The sequence below is a fragment of the Anticarsia gemmatalis genome, chromosome 22 (genome assembly GCF_050436995.1).
Source record: "Anticarsia gemmatalis isolate Benzon Research Colony breed Stoneville strain chromosome 22, ilAntGemm2 primary, whole genome shotgun sequence".
NCBI lineage: Eukaryota > Metazoa > Arthropoda > Insecta > Lepidoptera > Erebidae > Anticarsia > Anticarsia gemmatalis.
Genome location: NC_134766.1, coordinates 2985103 through 3007778, shown reverse-complemented (window position 1 = coordinate 3007778; position 22676 = coordinate 2985103). Strand labels below are relative to the sequence as shown.

Sequence of the window (22676 nt, the reverse complement as noted above, 5' to 3'; positions counted from 1 at the left end):
TTAGGAAGTTGAGATCGAAGACCTCTGTGCCTCGGAGAGCACATAAAGCCGTCGGTCCTGTGCCTGACCGGTCACTGGTCGTGTCGGTTATCCGTCCCAACGGGTTATGAGAGCAAAGGAATAGAGAGCGAGATCCTTTGCTCTCATAACTCGTTGTACCTGTGTATTGTGTACACACTTGGACACTATAAACAAAATCCTGCATCGTTGGCCAGTTTCAATGAAACTGACCAACGTACTGACCGCCGTAGCCGCATCGGCAAGGACATTACTATTAATTATAGTTAACCAAAGTCTTCCTAGCTGAAGACGTAAGTAGCGATCTGATATCGCAACCTAATAGCCTACCAATTCTAACTGCTCAAATGATTGGCGTGCCAAAATTTAAATACAATGAAATTCAACATGTACCACCGCCATACTTTGAACCGTATATGGTTTCAATTAGTATTGTGTCACTCATTTACCCCTGTATGGTATAGCCTGTGAGTTGATCCTGCATGTTGACTAGATTTTTTTGCTAGCGATATCTTTCTACTCAAGTCCTTTGCAGTTCTCAAAGTACTTATTTGATTTATTTTTCTATTCAATTCATACGGAGAGGGGTCTTTAGATGCTAGTTAAAATTACATTCTGGTTGAGGGCTAGATAGCTTGAAAATACAATTTGATATCATCGCATCTTTACGAAAGCAATATTCCATGCATACGATACCGATGTTACAAAATATTAATTTTGAGGCCCATTTTAGTGCGATAAGAATAATAGTTTATCAAGAAAACAGCACATTTTTCGCAATTATCTAAGAATTTCGACGAAGGCTTTAAAATCTTGTAGATTCATTCAAAGAATGGTGTCTTTTTTACAAAAAAAATATGTTTGCCCCTTATAAAAAACACTCTGGTTAGCATTAACTGTTGTTTGAAGACATTTTTGACAATAAAACAAATAGTAAATAACATTCGTAAAGATAATACCTACCTACATACAGGATAAAGTTTACAAAGGACATAGATCAAGCAGATTAACTCGCAAGTCTTGTAATGCATTCCTTTTTGTGTTGCCAGACGAATTTCCGGCCTGTCTCGCTCAACCGATGATTATTTTTAGACTGTATTTTTTGGCGATTATATCTCTGACTTAGCGGGAAAAGCCTGGCCTAAGATGTAAGGCTTGCTACGCACATATTGGATTCGGCATTATTCGGCCTATCCGGACGGCAAAACCGAATATATGTAGATGAATTATATTTTATAACGTAACGATTAGACATATTTTTTTTGCAATTCCATATAGACCCATATGCGGTAGTGGAAGAGTTAAGTCACGGGAAAGACCCACATGCGGTAGAGGGTTAGACACGGAAAAGGTTTTGTTTAGAGAAAAAAATATAAAACAAATGCTAAGAAAATTCGTGAGTGGTTTAGTTAGTTTTTAATACAAATTTAAAACGAGCTAAACTTCAATTATAAACACATAACTAAGACAAAAAATTAGCTTTAAAGCCTTTAACTTAGGACAACCCTTGATTACGTTAAGAACCACTGCAGTTTCTTATGATTTCCCATCAGAATATATCCAAATGTAGTACATAAAGAAATTCTCTACATATCATTCGCGATACATAGATCATATTTGGTTTGTTAATTAAATGGAATCGATCCAATATGTGCAATTAGTCAATACAAAAATAAACTAATGATGACTGTGATTTAAGACCAGGTGGACAGATGTTTTCTAATGATGAGATGTTAATGAAATGTATCAAATAGTCCCAATTAACCCTAAGGTACCTATTTATCTAAATGTAGTACTCGTAACCGGTGGTCCTGTATGACAAGATGTATGGATGTGAATGAAGGTTCAGGATCGCAACAAGTGGCGGTCTCTGATCTCTCCTTACCCCTATGGGAAGAAGGCGTTATTTTATGTATGTATGACGTACATAATGTAGATAGTAAAACTACTAATCCCCGGTTTCTGAGTTCATTTAGCGGTAGTTTATCTATTCAATAGCGTTTTGTTTTAAATAAGTTTTAACGCTATTAGGAATAGGTATAGGAATAGGTAAAGTACCGCTAAATGTACCTCAGAAACCGGGGGTATGTAACTCCGTCTCGCTTCTAGGCGTGGGTCTATTTTTAGTATGACAGATTAGCCTATCCACAATGACTAAGTTCTTTAAGAACTGCCGTAGAACTTTAAGACTATTTCTCAAGTAAACTTCCTTTACTGTCTGAATAAAGTGACAAGAAGAAGCTTATATCATGTGAAATCCAAGAGCCTGTAGAGAATAATCTATTTTTTAAATAAAATTGAATCATGGAAATGTGTGTGAGCGAATTACTTTTGAACAACTAAACTAAATTGGAGAATTCTTCTTCATATGTTTGTAGCTTTGGAGACAAGGTCTGGAATCGATGGAATCATAATTCCCACGGGAAAGGAATTAACAGGATAAAATTGTACTATACCCGGACGAGGTCGGGCCAGTCCGCTAGTATAAAAAAAGTAAATAAAATACAGCAATGCCTCACTAAATCCGTCAAGAATCTCTTCCTACTCCCACCATGATGTAATACCCCACAGAAAACGGCCTAAACCCTTTCAAGAAACCAATAACCACACATTTTTTCCTCACATTAAAACACGAATTCGGCTACCGAAACCGCTTTGCATAGTGTCACAAAGCCTCTTGTAACATAATGAGAGCCATTAGCATATTTGTTGCATTACGAGAAACAATTGTTCGGATGAATAGCCCTCAAGATGGACATGTGAGGTCGACTGACGCTTAAACAAATGGAATTTTTGTACGGAGACTTATCTTTTAAATGTTGTCTATACGCGCTTGGAGATACTATAGTGTGTTCGTGTTTTAAAGTTACGTTTAAGTGTGTTTTAGCGTCCGTGGTAACGCTTAAATGATAGTTTACTAAGATTTTTTTCTATATTCATATAGTTACCAGTGTTTCAGTTATATGTCTGTGTGTGTATTGTCCAGGGATTTAGGATGCGTTAAAACTAACAGGTTAGTAAGTTAAATACTATTAATATACATCTATGATAGGTTATTTCTCGTGTTAGTTTGTGGTTAGTGTTAAACCTGCTTAGAGGATATTTTAGTTTCTTCAAAGGTTTCTTTTTCCCGTCTACTAGTCTTCTGTACAGTACTTATTATACGGTTTACTCATCATAGAAATACACAGTTCTGATGTGCTACCAATATAAGTATCACTACGCTAAGGATCCACTTAATATTATAATTTGACGGGTGAAAACGCGATTGAAAATTAAAGGTTAGATAAAAATCTAAGTTTACAATCGTTGAGGATCCACTGTTTCGAACAGCAGCAGATTAGGGCAAAAGTAGCTCGATTGGTCTACTACTATCGACTACCGACAACCGGCTAGCTATCGAGAAATTTTACACGAAAATCTGTTTAGCGTCTCTACCGGGCTCCGTAAGAACTATATTTGCAGTACATTTTAAATGTCAAATTCTCGATACTCGACAGTACAGACTTTACAGAATTGCGCTACTGGTAGCTTAAATTGTCAAAAGCAGTCAAATTTAACCCTGTCAAAGAACGTGAGCCACAGACGCATTACACAAATCATTTTCCTGTTGCCTTGACATAGCGTTACGCGGTCTATTTTAAGACATTTAGGCTCAATTATGAATTAAAAACGGCTACTAATAGGTGTTATTTTTACCTGACCTTTTGAAGGTCTACAGCCTTGTTCTTCAGGTATCCACCCACTCTTCGCACTTTGGCGGGGTAATACTAATTTGAGTTATAACTGACACCAAGGATAGCTTAGAGGGAGGATCTGCGGCACTTGATAGATTCACTTCTGTGGTAACCTTTGAGCTGATACTGTATTTTTTTTAATACAACTCCTGCACTTAGAATTCCTCTTGTGTCGCGAAGACTTTTACAAACATACAAACAATGGACACAAAGTACAACCAGACCCGGAACAATCATTTGTGGATCGCACAAATAATTGTACAGTGTGGGAATCAAACCCACGACCTCCCGACGCAGTGTTATCGGCGTGGCGACGTAAACCACTGCGCCGCAGAGACATTAACAATATCATTGTTTCCCGAATGTTAGAAATGGTAGAAGAATATACTGAGAAGAGATGATATACTGCACCCAGTGAGCTTGTGCAAAACTCCAGTCGCTGTCTAAGACTTTGTGATATACCGAGGCGTCTTTAAGTATTCTTTACGCTGACAAAGACTTTCGACGTTTACTGATTACTGGGGCATCCATGGATGTGCTTAGGGACGTGGTATACTGATACAGTTTTGATAAGAGATAATAGGCACTAGGCCTTCAGAATAGGCTTTTACTGTGGCATCGTAAAAGACCACTGAACTTGATGACGATATAAGGACATTGCAAACTTATTCAATATGGTTATAACACTACTTAAAAATCGTCATCATTGCACAAGCGATATTTTCCCTAAACCTTTGTAATGTGATGAAATTCGCGTAATATTTTCTTTTTTCCACGTGGTCGTGAACCTCAGTACCACGTAATAGAATGTTTCCTTATTTTATAATAACATGTAATGTTTGAAAGTCGTTTGTGTGACTTGAGTACGAGGCTTGTTCAAAGACGGTTGTGAGAAACGCGGAGGAAAATGGTTAAAAATGTTGTATTTGCTTGTTCATTGTACCAACTTTTTAATAACTGTGTGGTAAGAATACTAGAATTATCTCATTTGTTCGTTTTCACCCACAACGCGTATTTTTTGAGCAAAAGGTTCCCAAAAAAATATCCAGTCTAATAAAGTCTATTGGTGTTTGTATTTCGTTTTCTGGAGTTTTTTGAGAACGAGAGTTGCTTTCAGTCTATTTGTAATAAATCTAGGATGTCGTGTTGGTAATGGTAATTTGTTAACATTTTTCTACATTTAATATCAAGATTTAAAAAGAGTGACACCAAATGAAGCCTGGCATTGTAGAGACTATGTGAACTTGAAAAAAGTTATTCCATTTTCCCCAAGAGCTATTTTGTAAAAAAATTGTGCTAAAGCCTTTTGTTGTTGTTTGCAGGTGGGCGGCGTGGTCGGCAATGGGATGCTTCGGCTCGCCGGGCGGCAAGAGCAGTGAAGATGACGCCAAGACACAGAAGCGCCGCAGCGATGCGATCACCAAGCAGTTGCAGAAGGATAAACAGGTAACCACACTTTTATTTACCACTAGCTGACCCGCGCAACTTCCCTTGCGTCGTATAAGAGAGAATGGGTCATAATTTTCCCCGTTTTTGTAACATTTTTTACTGGTAATCTGCTCCTATTGGTGGTTGCGTGATCATATATAGCCTTCCTCAATAAATAGACTATCCACCAGTAAAATAATTCTTCAATTCGCACCAGTAATTACTAATATTATCGCGTTCAGACGAACAAACTCTTCAGCTTTATAATATTAGTATAGATTTCAATTAAGAGTAGTAATGCCAGATTTGCGAACCTCGTTCTCCTAGGTCCGCAAATTGATTTTGGATTTCAGTTATTTTCCACCCGCGTATCAAATGATCCGGGGTGGATTAAAACGCTTTTAGTGGATACACCACATACATTCCCCCTTAAAAAAAAAACAGGATTTTGAAGTTTGTAAGGTTGAAGGTTTCTTGGTAGTCAATCAATAGCGCCTATTAGTTAAAATGGAAAGTGGCATTGATTCTACCAATTCTCACGCATTTCCAGAAGAAAACTTCTTCAAAGATCCGCGATCCCACATGCTCCTATAGATTTGTTAAGGTTTGTGATGTCTCGTGCTGATACAGCAGGCTGTAAAATATGCTTTTTTATTAATGAGTCTGTTTTCTTCCTTGTAAATATAATATTTTATGCACCTGTATGGTCGATGTCGTGTAAAGTTTTCAGTAATTTTGAAACTATTACGTACAATCAGATCGGCTTAAAATTTTTGTCGTTTTTAATTATGTTTAGCATGTGTATATGTTACTGTGACTTGTTCTGTTACCTTCGGATATGTCAGGGCATTCCATTAAGCTATGCGTCTACTGTGTCCGTATTGGAGCGTACAGTATCGTAAAAATCTGTTGCTTTGCATAGACACTACGTTGCTATAAAAATTATACAGATCAACAAATTCTTACGGTCCGTATGCTCAGATTCCGAAGCGCATTAGATGAGATGCTTTAACAATATGTAGGATACTGGACATACTGTCTAAGGATAGCTCGCCGCAAAGGATATTTTTACTCTATCGTATAATTAGTGGTCAGCCTAGTGACAAAATTTGTTCAAGCCGTCCGAAAGGCCGACTGGGCCGACTTTTGACGCTCATTACATATGCAATCAAGCGGCCTCCCATCTATGGAATGACCGCTACGAATGTCACTTAATCCACAGATATACACAGCTGTGTGTATTTAAGAAAGCCATTATACAGGATATTTTCCGTGTTCCAGCTATATCGCGCGACGCATCGACTGCTGCTGCTGGGCGCGGGCGAGTCGGGCAAGTCCACTATAGTGAAGCAGATGCGGATCCTGCACGTGAACGGCTTCTCCGACAAGGAGCGCCGCGAGAAGATCGAGGACATCAAGAAGAACATACGAGATGCTATCCTTGTGAGTAACATGACACTGTCCCAAATACTGTATAGCTTTGTAAGTGTGACTGGAGAAAATGCGGATAAAAAGATTAAGACAAGTTCATTAGTTTCGTCACTAACATGACTGCTCTCCTATCACATTTATTTTTTGCAAGAGTTATTTCGTACGTGCTATGAGTTTATGGAAATTATAACCAAATTATTAGTGTGGCTGATGTTAGTAGTTTCACCGTGTTTTGCATTTCACTAAAAACAATATGACATGGTCGCTCAATAAAGCATGCCTCCACAAAATTAAAGTAGCGCAAAGAGCTATGGAGCGTGCCATGTTTGGCATTTCTCTCGTTGACCGCGTACCCAACATCGAAATACGCCGTAGAACTAAAGTCGTAGATGTGGGCACGCGGATAACCAAACTTAAGTGGCAATGGGCAGGACATTTGGCTAGACGTGAAGACGGAAGGTGGACCAAAGCAATCACTGAATGGCGGCCATGGAATGGGCGAAGGTCTCAAGGAAGGCCTGCAACTAGATGGTCGGACGACATTGTTAAATGTGTAGGGCCGAAATGGATGAGACAAGCGGAGGACCGTATAAAGTGGCGTGCTGAGGGGGAGGCCTATACTCAACAGTGGGTGGATACGGGCTGATTAGATAGATAGATAGAATAGAAAAACAATATAAGTATCACGAAACAAAACAAGTTATTTAGTAAAAAAACATAGGAAAGCTTATTCGTATTTATTGAAATGATTCTGCAACCGTCTTTAACCGATGGTTTGGTCGAAGAGTATCCCGTATCCCGATTTTATCAAGCAGCCTCTACACAAAATACATTTTTATATTAGTTATGTTCTATGATTAGTATTAAATTATATTGTGTTATGTTACAGACGATCACGGGAGCCATGAGCACCCTCACACCTCCCATACCGCTCGAGAAGCCTGAGAATAAGGCGCGCGTCGACTATATACAGGTAAATAACTAAATTAATTACAATAGGTCCCCAACCCGCACTGGGCCAGCGTGGTGGACTCAAGGCCTAACCCTTCCCTCATTATGGGAGGAGACCCTGGCCCCGTATTGGGACATTATTAATGGGTTAAATTTATTATATCTAAGAATACGATATTGTCAGACTGGTTAACTTCTTAGCTATTACTTATTCACACGAAAATTCATTTTGCTTCCGGGGTCTGAGTGGTAGTGTATGCGACTGTTTATCACGACACCTCGGGCTTGATTCCCCAATAGCCCCATTACACACACACTCTATCGCGCATGAAACAACAATCGCACCTGTAAGGAGAGAGCTCGCGTTTTTTTCGCCCCGCGAAGAAAATCGGGTGTGAAGAGCGCGCTGCTTTCCCGCACGTAATCCTGTACGCTCCCAAGAACGTGCGATACAGTGTGTGTGTAAAGGTGTCTATTGATTAGATTCAATCGTAACCCTAAGTTTGGTAAAGTGCAGGGGCAGGTACCTTGCATGCCTGAGAGTTCTTTAGAATAGATCGTAATGGTGTGCAAATTCTCCAACCCGCACTTGGCCAGTGTGGTGAACTCAAGGCTTAACCTCTCCCTCATTATCCCTTGCCCAACAGTGGGAAATTAAAGCGTAAATTTATTTATGACTAGCTGACCCGCGCAGCTTCGCTTGCGTCACATTAGAGAGAATGGGTGAAAATTTTCCCCGTTTTTGTAACATTTTTCGTTGCTACTCCGTTCCCAATAGCTGTAGCGTGATGTTATATAGCCTATAGCCTTCCTCGATAAATGGACTATCTAACACTGAAAGAATTTTTCAAATCGGACCAGTGGAACCTGAGATTAGCGCGTTCAAACAAACAAACTCTTCAACTTTATAATATTAGTATAGATTAGTATCTATAGATTTGTTCACTATTAACTAAATATGTAATGATGTGTGTCGTAGGACGTAGCGTCGCAACCAGACTTCGACTACCCGCCCGAGTTCTACGAGCACACGGAGCAGCTGTGGAAGGACCAGGGCGTGCAGCGCACCTACGAGCGCAGCAACGAGTACCAGCTCATCGACTGTGCCAAGTAGTGAGTACCCGCACACCCCCACACCCACACCAGTGGCGAAACTATACCGCTCGAGGCCCGTGCTAAATTCATCCGATGGGCCCTCTCCCCCCAATATAAAAAAGATACCCTTTTTTTATGAAAGCCACGCCTCAAATTGTCTTATGTCCCCTCCTTTTATCTGCTGCAAGCCTGGTAGTGCTTAAAAATGTTTATGTAAAAAAGACAGCTCCCGCACTAAGAATTGCTCTTGTGGCGGGCTTTTACAAACATACAAACGACGGACACAAAGCACAACCAGACCCAGAATAGTTATTTGTGGATCGCACAAATAATTGTTGCGTGTGGGAATTGAACCCTCGACCTACCGACGCAATGGTGTCGGCGTGGCGACCTAAACAACTGCGCCATGGAGGCAGTCAAAGGAGAATCAAAGTAGAAATAAAATCTCAGGAGAAAAGAAGAACAAGTTCTGCAGCAGCAACAACTGTTATCTTATTGACAACAAACGGGACCGACTTCTTACGTGCCCTCCGAAGCACGGTAACGCTTATTTCAAATACCGGAATTTCCGCGGCAAGGTAATCGATCTGTGGGTTAAGCAGCCATTGGCGCGGTCATTCTATAGATGGGTGACCGCATAGTGGTATTTGAACTGAGCGTCTCCGTGCTTCGGAGGGCACGTAAGAAATCGGTCCCGGTTCTTGTCAATTAAGATAACAGTCGTTAAGCCATGTTTAAGGCCTTTCGGGCGGCTTGAACAACTTTGACACTAGGTTGACCACTAACCATACGATAGATAGATATATAGCGGCAAAGTTGCTGAACCTACTAATCGCAGATAGTCACGAGCGCCTCAAATTGTACGCTGCTTATTGTGTGCCGCAAGCTTAGTAGTGTTATGATGAATAATGTGTGTTTCAGTTTCCTGGACCAAGTGCACATAATAAAGCAAGCGAACTACACGCCGACGGAGCAGGACATCCTGCGCTGCCGAGTGCTCACCTCCGGTATCTTCGAGACGCAGTTCGTCGTCGACAAAGTCAATTTCCAGTGAGTACAACCATTTTTAAAAACTAATAATATAATTTAAACCAATGGTCTTTGGATACTGTCGATGATCTTTGAAATGTAACAGCCGGGACCCTAAATTTAACGTGCCTTCCGAAACACGGAGGCACTCGATATGTATAAGATGTTTTATTCTTTTTACCCAGCAGGTATAAGATATCATGTTTAAGATGGTCCCAGTTTAACCTCGGCAAGTGTAGCTTAACCTCAGAGATCGATCCGCGCGGCTGTTGTTAACTAAGTCACGAACTATTATATTTATCACTAGCTGACCCGCGCAACTTTGCTTGCGTCATATAAGAGAGAATGGGTCATAATTTTCCCGTTTTTGTAACATTTTTCGTTGCTTCTCCGCTCCTAATGGCCGCAGCGTAATGTTATATAGCCTAAAGTCTTCCTCGATAAATGGTATATTCAACACAGAAATAATTTTTCAATTCGAATTATTAGTTTCTGAGATAAGTGCGTTCAAACAAACTCTTCAGCTTTATAATATTAGTATAGATATAAATGTTATGCAAAAGTTACAAACATATTTGTTCTGTGGTGCAGTATGTTCGACGTGGGCGGTCAGCGGGACGAGCGGCGCAAGTGGATCCAGTGCTTCAACGACGTGACGGCCATCATCTTCGTGACGGCGTGCTCCTCCTACAACATGGTGCTGCGCGAGGACCCCACGCAGAACCGTCTGCGGGAGTCGCTCGACCTCTTCAAGAGCATATGGAACAATAGGTACAGATATACTTGCATATTGTTAACATCGCAATCAGTGGTTAATACAGCAAATTTAAATACACTTGTACCACGCCTATGGAGGGGTGTACATTATATATGGGAGTTAACAATTATTTTGGAGCTAATTGTATTTTGTATCTATCAGTATTTGTCGTTATTTCTCTGTTCTGCAGAGAAAATGACTAATTAGATGAAATAATGTATCGGTTAGTAGCACAATTTAAAGTAATTTAACGTGCCAATTAGTCTTTTGTGTCTGAAATTTTTATGTGCCAACGAACCCCTGTGCGGAAACCGGAAAATAAGTACAAGAGATGAAGGTAAAGAGTACGAATCTCCGTACTCCGTGTTTCCGTAACTACACAAATATTCTACGTGACATGAGACCGCGACCGGAACTTTACTTACAAACTCTCTTCTGTTTCGATCTCGCTTACGAACTGTAGCATAATTATGCATTACCTTAAGTCGAGTAATAATCGCAGACTCATGTCTCGGTCTCCTGTCTCTGTCGTGGCGCGAACTGTCGGACTCTATGCTGTGTTTGTGTTAATGAGATAATATAATGTGTGTGTTGTTTGTACGCAGATGGCTGCGCACGATCTCGGTGATCCTGTTCCTGAACAAGCAGGACCTGCTGGCGGAGAAGGTGCTGGCGGGCAAGTCGCGGCTGGAGGAGTACTTCGCGGAGTTCTCGCGCTACTGCACGCCGCCCGACGCGGCCCCCGACACGCGCGACCACCCCGACGTGGCGCGCGCCAAGTACTTCATCCGGGACGAGTTCCTTGTTAGTATTACTAGCACTTGTTGTAGCTGTGTGTGAGCGAGCACCCCGACGTGGCGCGCGCCAAGTACTTCATCCGGGACGAGTTCCTTGTTAGTATTACTAGCACTTGTTGTAGCTGTGTGTGAGCGAGCACCCCGACGTGGCGCGCGCCAAGTACTTCATCCGGGACGAGTTCCTTGTTAGTATTACTAGCACTTGTTGTAGCTGTGTGTGAGCGAGCACCCCGACGTGGCGCGCGCCAAGTACTTCATCCGGGACGAGTTCCTTGTTAGTATTACTAGCACTTGTTGTAGCTGTGTGTGAGCGAGCACCCCGACGTGGCGCGCGCCAAGTACTTCATCCGGGACGAGTTCCTTGTTAGTATTACTAGCACTTGTTGTAGCTGTGTGTGAGCGAGCACCCCGACGTGGCGCGCGCCAAGTACTTCATCCGGGACGAGTTCCTTGTTAGTATTACTAGCACTTGTTGTAGCTGTGTGTGAGCGAGCACCCCGACGTGGCGCGCGCCAAGTACTTCATCCGGGACGAGTTCCTTGTTAGTATTACTAGCACTTGTTGTAGCTGTGTGTGAGCGAGCACCCCGACGTGGCGCGCGCCAAGTACTTCATCCGGGACGAGTTCCTTGTTAGTATTACTAGCACTTGTTGTAGCTGTGTGTGAGCGAGCACCCCGACGTGGCGCGCGCCAAGTACTTCATCCGGGACGAGTTCCTTGTTAGTATTACTAGCACTTGTTGTAGCTGTGTGTGAGCGAGCACCCCGACGTGGCGCGCGCCAAGTACTTCATCCGGGACGAGTTCCTTGTTAGTATTACTAGCACTTGTTGTAGCTGTGTGTGAGCGAGCACCCCGACGTGGCGCGCGCCAAGTACTTCATCCGGGACGAGTTCCTTGTTAGTATTACTAGCACTTGTTGTAGCTGTGTGTGAGCGAGCACCCCGACGTGGCGCGCGCCAAGTACTTCATCCGGGACGAGTTCCTTGTTAGTATTACTAGCACTTGTTGTAGCTGTGTGTGAGCGAGCACCCCGACGTGGCGCGCGCCAAGTACTTCATCCGGGACGAGTTCCTTGTTAGTATTACTAGCACTTGTTGTAGCTGTGTGTGAGCGAGCACCCCGACGTGGCGCGCGCCAAGTACTTCATCCGGGACGAGTTCCTTGTTAGTATTACTAGCACTTGTTGTAGCTGTGTGTGAGCGAGCACCCCGACGTGGCGCGCGCCAAGTACTTCATCCGGGACGAGTTCCTTGTTAGTATTACTAGCACTTGTTGTAGCTGTGTGTGAGCGAGCACCCCGACGTGGCGCGCGCCAAGTACTTCATCCGGGACGAGTTCCTTGTTAGTATTACTAGCACTTGTTGTAGCTGTGTGTGAGCGAGCACCCCGACGTGGCGCGCGCCAAGTACTTCATCCGGGACGAGTTCCTTGTTAGTATTACTAGCACTTGTTGTAGCTGTGTGTGAGCGAGCACCCCGACGTGGCGCGCGCCAAGTACTTCATCCGGGACGAGCTCCTTGTTAGTATTACTAGCACTTGTTGTAGCTGTGTGTGAGCGAGCACCCCGACGTGGCGCGCGCCAAGTACTTCATCCGGGACGAGTTCCTTGTTAGTATTACTAGCACTTGTTGTAGCTGTGTGTGAGCGAGCACCCCGACGTGGCGCGCGCCAAGTACTTCATCCGGGACGAGTTCCTTGTTAGTATTACTAGCACTTGTTGTAGCTGTGTGTGAGCGAGCACCCCGACGTGGCGCGCGCCAAGTACTTCATCCGGGACGAGTTCCTTGTTAGTATTACTAGCACTTGTTGTAGCTGTGTGTGAGCGAGCACCCCGACGTGGCGCGCGCCAAGTACTTCATCCGGGACGAGTTCCTTGTTAGTATTACTAGCACTTGTTGTAGCTGTGTGTGAGCGAGCACCCCGACGTGGCGCGCGCCAAGTACTTCATCCGGGACGAGTTCCTTGTTAGTATTACTAGCACTTGTTGTAGCTGTGTGTGAGCGAGCACCCCGACGTGGCGCGCGCCAAGTACTTCATCCGGGACGAGTTCCTTGTTAGTATTACTAGCACTTGTTGTAGCTGTGTGTGAGCGAGCACCCCGACGTGGCGCGCGCCAAGTACTTCATCCGGGACGAGTTCCTTGTTAGTATTACTAGCACTTGTTGTAGCTGTGTGTGAGCGAGCACCCCGACGTGGCGCGCGCCAAGTACTTCATCCGGGACGAGTTCCTTGTTAGTATTACTAGCACTTGTTGTAGCTGTGTGTGAGCGAGCACCCCGACGTGGCGCGCGCCAAGTACTTCATCCGGGACGAGTTCCTTGTTAGTATTACTAGCACTTGTTGTAGCTGTGTGTGAGCGAGCACCCCGACGTGGCGCGCGCCAAGTACTTCATCCGGGACGAGTTCCTTGTTAGTATTACTAGCACTTGTTGTAGCTGTGTGTGAGCGAGCACCCCGACGTGGCGCGCGCCAAGTACTTCATCCGGGACGAGTTCCTTGTTAGTATTACTAGCACTTGTTGTAGCTGTGTGTGAGCGAGCACCCCGACGTGGCGCGCGCCAAGTACTTCATCCGGGACGAGCTCCTTGTTAGTATTACTAGCACTTGTTGTAGCTGTGTGTGAGCGAGCACCCCGACGTGGCGCGCGCCAAGTACTTCATCCGGGACGAGTTCCTTGTTAGTATTACTAGCACTTGTTGTAGCTGTGTGTGAGCGAGCACCCCGACGTGGCGCGCGCCAAGTACTTCATCCGGGACGAGTTCCTTGTTAGTATTACTAGCACTTGTTGTAGCTGTGTGTGAGCGAGCACCCCGACGTGGCGCGCGCCAAGTACTTCATCCGGGACGAGTTCCTTGTTAGTATTACTAGCACTTGTTGTAGCTGTGTGTGAGCGAGCACCCCGACGTGGCGCGCGCCAAGTACTTCATCCGGGACGAGTTCCTTGTTAGTATTACTAGCACTTGTTGTAGCTGTGTGTGAGCGAGCACCCCGACGTGGCGCGCGCCAAGTACTTCATCCGGGACGAGTTCCTTGTTAGTATTACTAGCACTTGTTGTAGCTGTGTGTGAGCGAGCACCCCGACGTGGCGCGCGCCAAGTACTTCATCCGGGACGAGTTCCTTGTTAGTATTACTAGCACTTGTTGTAGCTGTGTGTGAGCGAGCACCCCGACGTGGCGCGCGCCAAGTACTTCATCCGGGACGAGTTCCTTGTTAGTATTACTAGCACTTGTTGTAGCTGTGTGTGAGCGAGCACCCCGACGTGGCGCGCGCCAAGTACTTCATCCGGGACGAGTTCCTTGTTAGTATTACTAGCACTTGTTGTAGCTGTGTGTGAGCGAGCACCCCGACGTGGCGCGCGCCAAGTACTTCATCCGGGACGAGTTCCTTGTTAGTATTACTAGCACTTGTTGTAGCTGTGTGTGAGCGAGCACCCCGACGTGGCGCGCGCCAAGTACTTCATCCGGGACGAGTTCCTTGTTAGCATACCACCTAGAATTGTAGCTGTGTGTGACTTTGTAGGGTGGTCTCTCTTTTTTTGTTAGTACTGTACGAATAAATTGATATTTAAAAAGGGACATACCGTAACGCAATCGGGCGTTAGGCTAAAAAAAGGGGACCTGGAAATAAAGACATAAAAAATTGTTTAAAGCATGCTGGCAAGAATCAGTCAAACTGTCATTCTTTTAATCGGAGCTGAGGTTTATGTAGAAACATTTTGCTCAGGTGATCGTCTGTGAAAATGATAAAATGATATCGAGATGAAATCTGGCGTGCATGTGAAATTTTGAAAACTATTCTCAAATATCTTTCAAGAACTGTTCGAGTGGAACTCTATTCCATCAGTTGTCCCTTTATAAGTGACATTACTTTTATCTGGCCGTATATTATGTTATAGGCATATTAATAACGCTATGTTGTATCTGTTTGTAACAGCGTATAAGCACGGCGAGCGGCGACGGCAAGCACTACTGCTACCCGCACTTCACGTGCGCCGTGGACACCGAGAACATCAAGCGTGTGTTCAACGACTGCCGCGACATCATCCAGCGCATGCACCTGCGCCAGTACGAGCTGCTCTAACCACGCACCATCCGTCACTACGTATGTATCTATACATTATAATAAATTAACCCATTCATGTCCCACTGCTGGGCAAGGGTCTCCTCCCGTTGTGAGGGAGGAGTTAGGCCTTGTGTCCTACACGCTGGTCAACACCGCGGGTTGTAGACTTTGCGTACCTTCGAGAAATGTTTTAACTTGCGTGGAAGGTGTCAACTTATACCACTCGGCTATCACTGCTCATTCATTCATTTTCTTCATATTCTGCTCATTCATGATTCATATATATTGAAAATTGTGTTATTATCTGCGCTTTCTTGTTGTTGCAGACAATCGTATGTGGTGTGGAGGCGGGCGGCAGGGTCCCGCGCCAGCTCGACGCTCGTGCACTGTGAGCCTCCCGTAGTGCGGCCACGTGACGGTAACGCTTCGTAACGATTGTAACTGTACACAGTGGAGATACTTGCTGAATCATCGTTGATAACTGTACAAACGTGGTATTAAGTTAAGTTGATTAACGTTTTTGATGGGTTGTCGTTAAGTTAACGATGTTTTTGAAAATCTGTAGCTAAGTTAACGATGTTTTTTGAAAATATTTCGTCAAGTTAACGATGTTTTTTGAAAATATTTCGTTAAGTTAACGGTGTTTTTGAAAGTATTTCGTTAAGTTAACGATCTTTTTGACAAACTTTGGTTGAGTTAACGATGTTTTGAAATACGAATGTTAAGTTAAAAACATGTTTTCTGAAAGCAAATTATTTAATTAATTTTAAACGTTTTACACGTTTTCTATATCGACGATGATTCATAATCGTTATGAGTGATAGTTAACAGTTTATCATAGTTATTGTTAAGTTAAATAATCGCCTTGTTATTAAGTTAACAAATAATGATATTAATACCTTATTGTTTTGTTATTTAACGTTATTCCGTTACTCCGTTATCCTCGTTATATTTATACATACGTTTGTTAACTTAGTAATTTATATGATCGCCATATTTTTTTATGTATATTCAGTTTTTAAAACTCTCCCTTCTAGGTACATATCTAATCAGAGATTCCTTCAAAATATTTATTTTCTCGAATGAACTAGCGTGGCTCGATCTCGAATATTTTTCTAGAAAATTTAGTGTTTTTGGAAATATTTTAAATACTTTTGGACAAAAAATTGTTTACTCGAATGTATTCTTATATATTCAATGTCAAATTCAAACAATCTAAGCCACATTTGCTTTATAAAAACTGTATTATTTTTTGGCGATCATGTTTAGGCGATTTGTAATCGAAACGAAGCGATTATCGATATGTCACGGCTAGCGATGCTCCCATGGTGTTTCCGAACGTCCAAGTTCCCAAAAAGCTGGCAACTAATAGTCGATTTTAAGCGAAAACTTACTAAAAATTTTATATGCATTCTATTATTTAGGTGTAATTTTATTTTTGTGACTATTCACTAAAAGTGCTATGGATATAGTGACTGTGTAAACACCCTAAGTCCATATTACGATGCATTATCATTATTAGTAAGTTTTCGCCTCAGTCGATTTTGTGATCGCACAACACTATGTTCTTATTTCTAAAATATAGTGATGTGACATTGTCGGGTCTTGGGTTGTGACGTGATTCGACTAATTCGACTGCTCGATTGGAGTATGGAGTTTTCGAATGCTGCAAATTATGTTTATTTTGTATCGATATTTTTAGTCGAATGGTCTATTTACGATGTTTGAATCAGTTGACACAAACAAATGGTACTTATAAGTTGTTCTTAATTCTTATTATAATTATTATTTGCTTCAAGATTCTATTTTAAATTAATAGTTGAATATTGTTTAAACGTTTATTTTTAAAGTTAATTAATTCATTGCGATACAGTAAGCTGGGTTAGGACAGAATGTATCAACGCGAAGTTTATAATAATCGACTAAAATCGTTTTGAGATCGGGAAAATCGACTTACGTTACGTTGATTTAGATGAAATAAAATTCAAGTTGTAATTAGGTCTAGATATAAATCTAGGCTAGGTGCGAACGACCCGAAAGATGGAGTGAGACGGAAGCGAGACGACGACGTTACGGGATATAAAGATATTAATACTATAGCATAAAAACTTGCACAAAAAAGTTAACCATTAATTTATTTAAGTATATAAAGTCTGTTCACAGTCGTCGGTCGTCCGCGCCACTCGGCAGTGTGTAAACGGTTTTATATTAAGGATCATCGTGTAATAGATAAGTCTCGAGGCTATTAGTATTCACATCACTCGAGTAACTAGATTTTAAGTTTTAGAGTCGATTAGTGGACTGTGTATGGAAATAAATAAAAACTATGGCAAGAAAATCAATTTATATTAGAATACTAGCGGACTCGGCAGACGCTGTCCTGTCTACACGTCTTTAATTTGAAAATTTTAAACTTTTTTTAATAATCTAAACCATTCTCAGATCCCCTTGAACACACACAAAAAATTTCATCAAAATCGGTCTAGTCGTTTAAGAGAAGCTCAGTGACATACACACTTACAGAAGAATTATATATATAAAGATTAGCGCATTTCATACAGCTCTGACTACACTTTCGGTTATAACAGGCGTGGTGTTATATAAGGCATGAATGATTTTATGTCATTTTATTAAATATCAATCGTCATAAACATAAGTACAAGTTCTGTTCTCTGTTCAAGGTTAGAATTACTCGATCCGCTAAAGAATATTTGTTAATTAAACACATTTTTTTATCTACAATAGCAAAAGCTTGTAAAGGGCTTCAAAGTTAAAAGAAATACAATTTATGTTTCATCAATGGACGTTATTGGCAATAACAACATTGCTGTCGATGCACAAAACTGTCAAAAGTTCTTTTTTTTAAATAAATTTAGTAAAAAGAAATCGCGTCGAAATGAAAACTGCTGCCCTTTTATGTAAATTTATCTATATAAGTATGTATTTAGAAGTATATAAGTATGTTTATCAGTTATTTGGTTACCATAATACAAGCTCTGCTTAGTTTGGAATCAAATGACCGTGTGTGAGTTGTCCAATAATATATTTTTGAAGTCATTTAAAAATAGTTTCCAAGTTTCTCCGTGCACAGTCCACTGCTCCACCCTAACTTATCGAGCGCAATAATATGCTCAAATTAGGCCAAATTATTTTATTTATTTAAACGCCCGATATATAAATAAACATACAATTTTGTAGTGAAAATATACACAGTCGTGTAGCCATGTTTTTTGTTCTTTATTCAAACTTATGAATTATTTGTTGTCTGTATATTTTTGATTACAGAGATTTTTTAATTTTATTATTTTTCTTTGGGATTGTGGCATTGGTGTGTTGTATTCAGCCTGAACTGTCAAAATTGACAGTTTAAGATTGCATTAGAACATTAGAAAAATATATATAAAATCGTAAAATTTATGCAATCTAATATCTAAAGATAGAAAACTAATATTATTTGAATACAACACATTACTGTCAAAGTTTCTAGTGTTTACTAAATAGTTAAAGCTATTATTTTTATCAATGTACGTCTTCCAATATCGTGTATAGATATTTTTTTTGTAATTCTATTATTTTTGTTTGTCTTACTCGTTTTATAGCACAATTTTTGACTAAAATGTAACAACACAAGTGCTTTTGTAGTTCATAACTTAGTTTTTAATATTTCTTTTGTAATGTGAGCTTCTAGTAACTTAAGGTCCAAAGACCCGTTCGTATCTAATGCGGCCGGCTGAATATCAATATCCTAGCAGTATTTGAGTTTAAAAAAAATATTTTCAAAGATTATTCTATTTTTTTTTTCGTTTATAAGATGGACACAATTTTAGCCTTTAAGTACAAAGATTACTAACCTATCCTAACATTAATTTACTAAAATAGAATTATTTTTTATTTATATAAAAATATAAAATTTTAAATTGGTTTATGTACTTACACATTGTGCTATTTTAAGAGAATATTTTTTAAATCGAAATGATCTATTCTATCGTTATGAATCTTAATATATTATTTAGTGTATATTGTTTGCCGTTTAAGGCGTGAGTGTTGGTGGGGAGTTCGATGTCCAGGCAATGTTGGCACAGGACTGTTGCCGCGCATCTCTCGCTCTGCACTCATTCCACTGAAACATTGTATAATATCAAAGCGATTTTCATTGTAGACGCGATAGATTGTCACTCAACTCTCTACCGGCACTACACTCACTTATCATTTATATATTTATACTAGTAACAGTGAAATTGACTATTACTAGATATTTTGTTTACCACCTTAAACGGTATAAATTGTTAATATATAATTTGTTAGAAAATGGTCCTTAATATAAGAAAGTTAAGCTGGAGTTTGTGTTATGTGCCATAATCTAGTGTTGCCAGCGGAAACACCATATCCTATGTTACCATACTAAAAAAACTGAAATATTCCTTCCTCGTATTGTATGTAAAGTAACAAAATCGCTATTTTTTGCTTTCTAATCGTAACACTATAGTTTTTTTAAATATAACTTATATTGAAATTGTATTTTTTTTTCTTTTTGTGTTATATAAGTTTTCACTTTAAATGTAAGTAGAGGAGAATATAACGTACATTTAAAATATTAAATGAAACTCTATGTTTAATTCATGCTGTTCGCGTACGGAGGTCGACACGAGATATTTGGTGCCTGTCAATTAAAGGCGATCTGAGTGACGTGTGAATGCGGTGCGTTGTGATAGTTTTTTTAATTAAAATAATACTAGACGGTAGGTTAACCAGTCTTATACGATATACCCATCATGTTCCAGTCCGGGACACTGAACGCTTACCCCTAGCCGACTTCAAAACGTGTACATTTCCGTTCCGCGTTCGCAGTTTTGAGTGCAATAATTCGACCTCCGTACTGCATCACATCACTATAGAAAAAAATCATTGTGTAATTAAAAATTAACATGGCATTCTTTAATATATATGTAAAATTAAAAAAAAGTAAAAAGTACTATTTGGTAGCTATTTAAGTAAGTTCTAGTGTATCGCAAAAAAAAAATATTAAATAAAAAATCCGATTGCAAAAGTTACAAAAATATGTATTTTATGAATTTCGTAGTCTGAATGGGCGAAGTCTTTCTGATACGTTTCTATTCGTCGGATCTAATCGGACTGGACGACTTTTAGCACTTAAACTAAGCACTTTACTGTAATGCTCTAAGGAATTGATAGTTACGCGAACGATTTTCACCAAATATAATATGCACATAATTTTGCCCACCCATTGATTCATTATTCAGTAGTAAATTTCACGAAAAAGAACAAGTTTCTAGGACATTGAAAATTCACATTTGAGCTTATTGTATACTCATTTTGTCACAAAATCATTTTCGTCCTTAACTTTGACTCATAAATTTTAAAATACATTAAGACACCTCATGTGCTCATAAATTAGAAACATTTTTTTTATAATTTTGTACGTTTAAGTGTCAAAAGTCGTTACCATAAGGAACATACTGTCTAAGGTATGTGCACACTCGTTTAATTTCAACAGACTTCAATCGTAGGCCGGGTGCACATGAGTGGCGTTTAATAACCAACATAACGGTTCCCATTGGTTGAGACAAAATCAGGGTAAGGTTAGGAATGAAAATCAATTGACATTGATTGAAAAATTAGTAGACGCCAATAAAGAAACGATAAAGTCGTTTGAAGCATAATTGAGTAGTTTGAAAATCAATGTGGTGTCACATATGGCTCTAGGTGTTGGTTATCTAAACCATCACTCACTTAAAAAGCGTCACCTGGCTAAGCTTTTGATATAAAAATCACTTTAGAAGAATCACAATTTATAGTGAAGCACTTTGAATTCTAAAATTATTTAGGATTAAACGCTTGAGTTGTAAGAGGTTTAGTTGAAGTGTTGATTTAAATAATGCCATTTTAAGCTCACAATATTTTTCGGTTGTTCGTACTACAAAGACTTAAAATTATACGTAATGGTTTTAGTTTGATTTTTATATGAATGCTGAAGCGTCCGTGAGTTTCTGATAGTCCCGGCGTCGTGGGATCTTAACATTCATTCACAACGTGTATATAGAACGTAGGCGCGTTGTCGGGGGACACTTACAAACTAAACACATTTGTAGGGTAATTGAAGAAAATTATTCCAAGTCAATGTGGTGGGGATCGGCAGTTAATGCCTCGATGGTTTACTTTCGTTCAATTAGTCGTACAGATCACTCAGTTGACGTGAGCCGTCCCGCCGAGCGCTGCTACGCGGTACAATTGTGTAAACATTGTATATTGCTGTCCTACCCTCATCTTTTACGATTTAAGTGAACGCAATAACATGTGAGTCATGTAACGTGTATAAAGGTAGCTTAGAACATAATTTTCTATGTTTTTCAATATTTAGATGAAATACTGCCAGTATAGGGTTGAGGTGGATAGGCTTTCGGTTAGACCGTGTCCGGGGGCATATATTTCATTTACATATTTTTCATATAATCGTGTTCGAAGCAACAATATCGACGTAGATAATACTTTGTTTCGCGTGTTCGACTCCTTGACTAGTAGGTACGTAACGTCCGTTGCCAATAACCAAATAGTATTGAAAGATTCCTCCTTTTTTAAATATATCTTCATAGTAGTGATAAGTGAATGTACTTGCGCACAATATGTATGTGGGGATCGTGTCGAGTACCCTTTTGTTTAAACAAAGTGCAGCGGTGGACTGCAAATATTTTTGGTAATGTTTTACCTGTACCGCATCTCTCTCGCTGAACATAATGATGGCATTTAATTAGTGCTCATAGATTTCTTTCCATTGTAGCACAAAAATAATAAAAAAACGTATTTTTCTCTCAATTTTCGGTAGTTAATTTTTTTAACTAGATATTTTATAGCATAGCTCAAAGTCACACTTTGTTTAGAATCGGTATTTGAGATCAGCACTTTACATTTGTATTCGTTACCGACGGACTGCGGAGTATGGTGTATTTACTCTTAATACCTACGTTTAATGATATACTGAAAATCTATATTTTTAACAAATTTAATTTAAAAAATATACCTAATTAATGAAATTCCTAAAGATAAAAATGAAATTTTTAATATTTATGTGTATAGTAGTGTGTACTGCGAAGTGATTATAAATAACAAACGCTTATCATTTTTATTGTCTCCACAGATTCGTGCAAAGAGAATATATAATTTACTGTCCATGAAATTAATAATAATCTATAACTGATGTGTACAAAAATCAGTATGTTTCAGGCATTTTGAATCCGACTTAATGTATGTAAAAATAAATGTTGTTTTAAAATTGTTGTATTTTATTTGTTACCCGCTTCTACGTAATTACAACAGATTGGTATTATGGTTTCAGACTTTCACGAGGCAGAAA

The 22676-nt window shown here is 40.2% G+C and overlaps 1 protein-coding gene across 4 annotated transcripts in view; it reads left to right on the top strand.

The window, feature by feature from the left end:
* Positions 1 to 22595, top strand: part of Galphas (G protein alpha s subunit) — a 40396-nt gene extending 17801 nt beyond the window's left edge. For all 4 annotated transcript variants that reach the window (XM_076129682.1, XM_076129684.1, XM_076129681.1 and 1 more), the window contains exons 3-11: positions 5078 to 5201; positions 6465 to 6626; positions 7504 to 7587; positions 8545 to 8678; positions 9582 to 9710; positions 10281 to 10460; positions 11052 to 11250; positions 15179 to 15346; positions 15634 to 22595. In XM_076129682.1, the coding sequence (XP_075985797.1) occupies positions 5097 to 5201; positions 6465 to 6626; positions 7504 to 7587; positions 8545 to 8678; positions 9582 to 9710; positions 10281 to 10460; positions 11052 to 11250; positions 15179 to 15325 (1140 nt within the window). In that variant the 5' untranslated portion in view covers positions 5078 to 5096 and the 3' untranslated portion in view covers positions 15326 to 15346; positions 15634 to 22595. The remainder of the gene's footprint in view (positions 1 to 5077; positions 5202 to 6464; positions 6627 to 7503; positions 7588 to 8544; positions 8679 to 9581; positions 9711 to 10280; positions 10461 to 11051; positions 11251 to 15178; positions 15347 to 15633) is intronic.
* Positions 22596 to 22676: the final 81 nt, after the last annotated feature.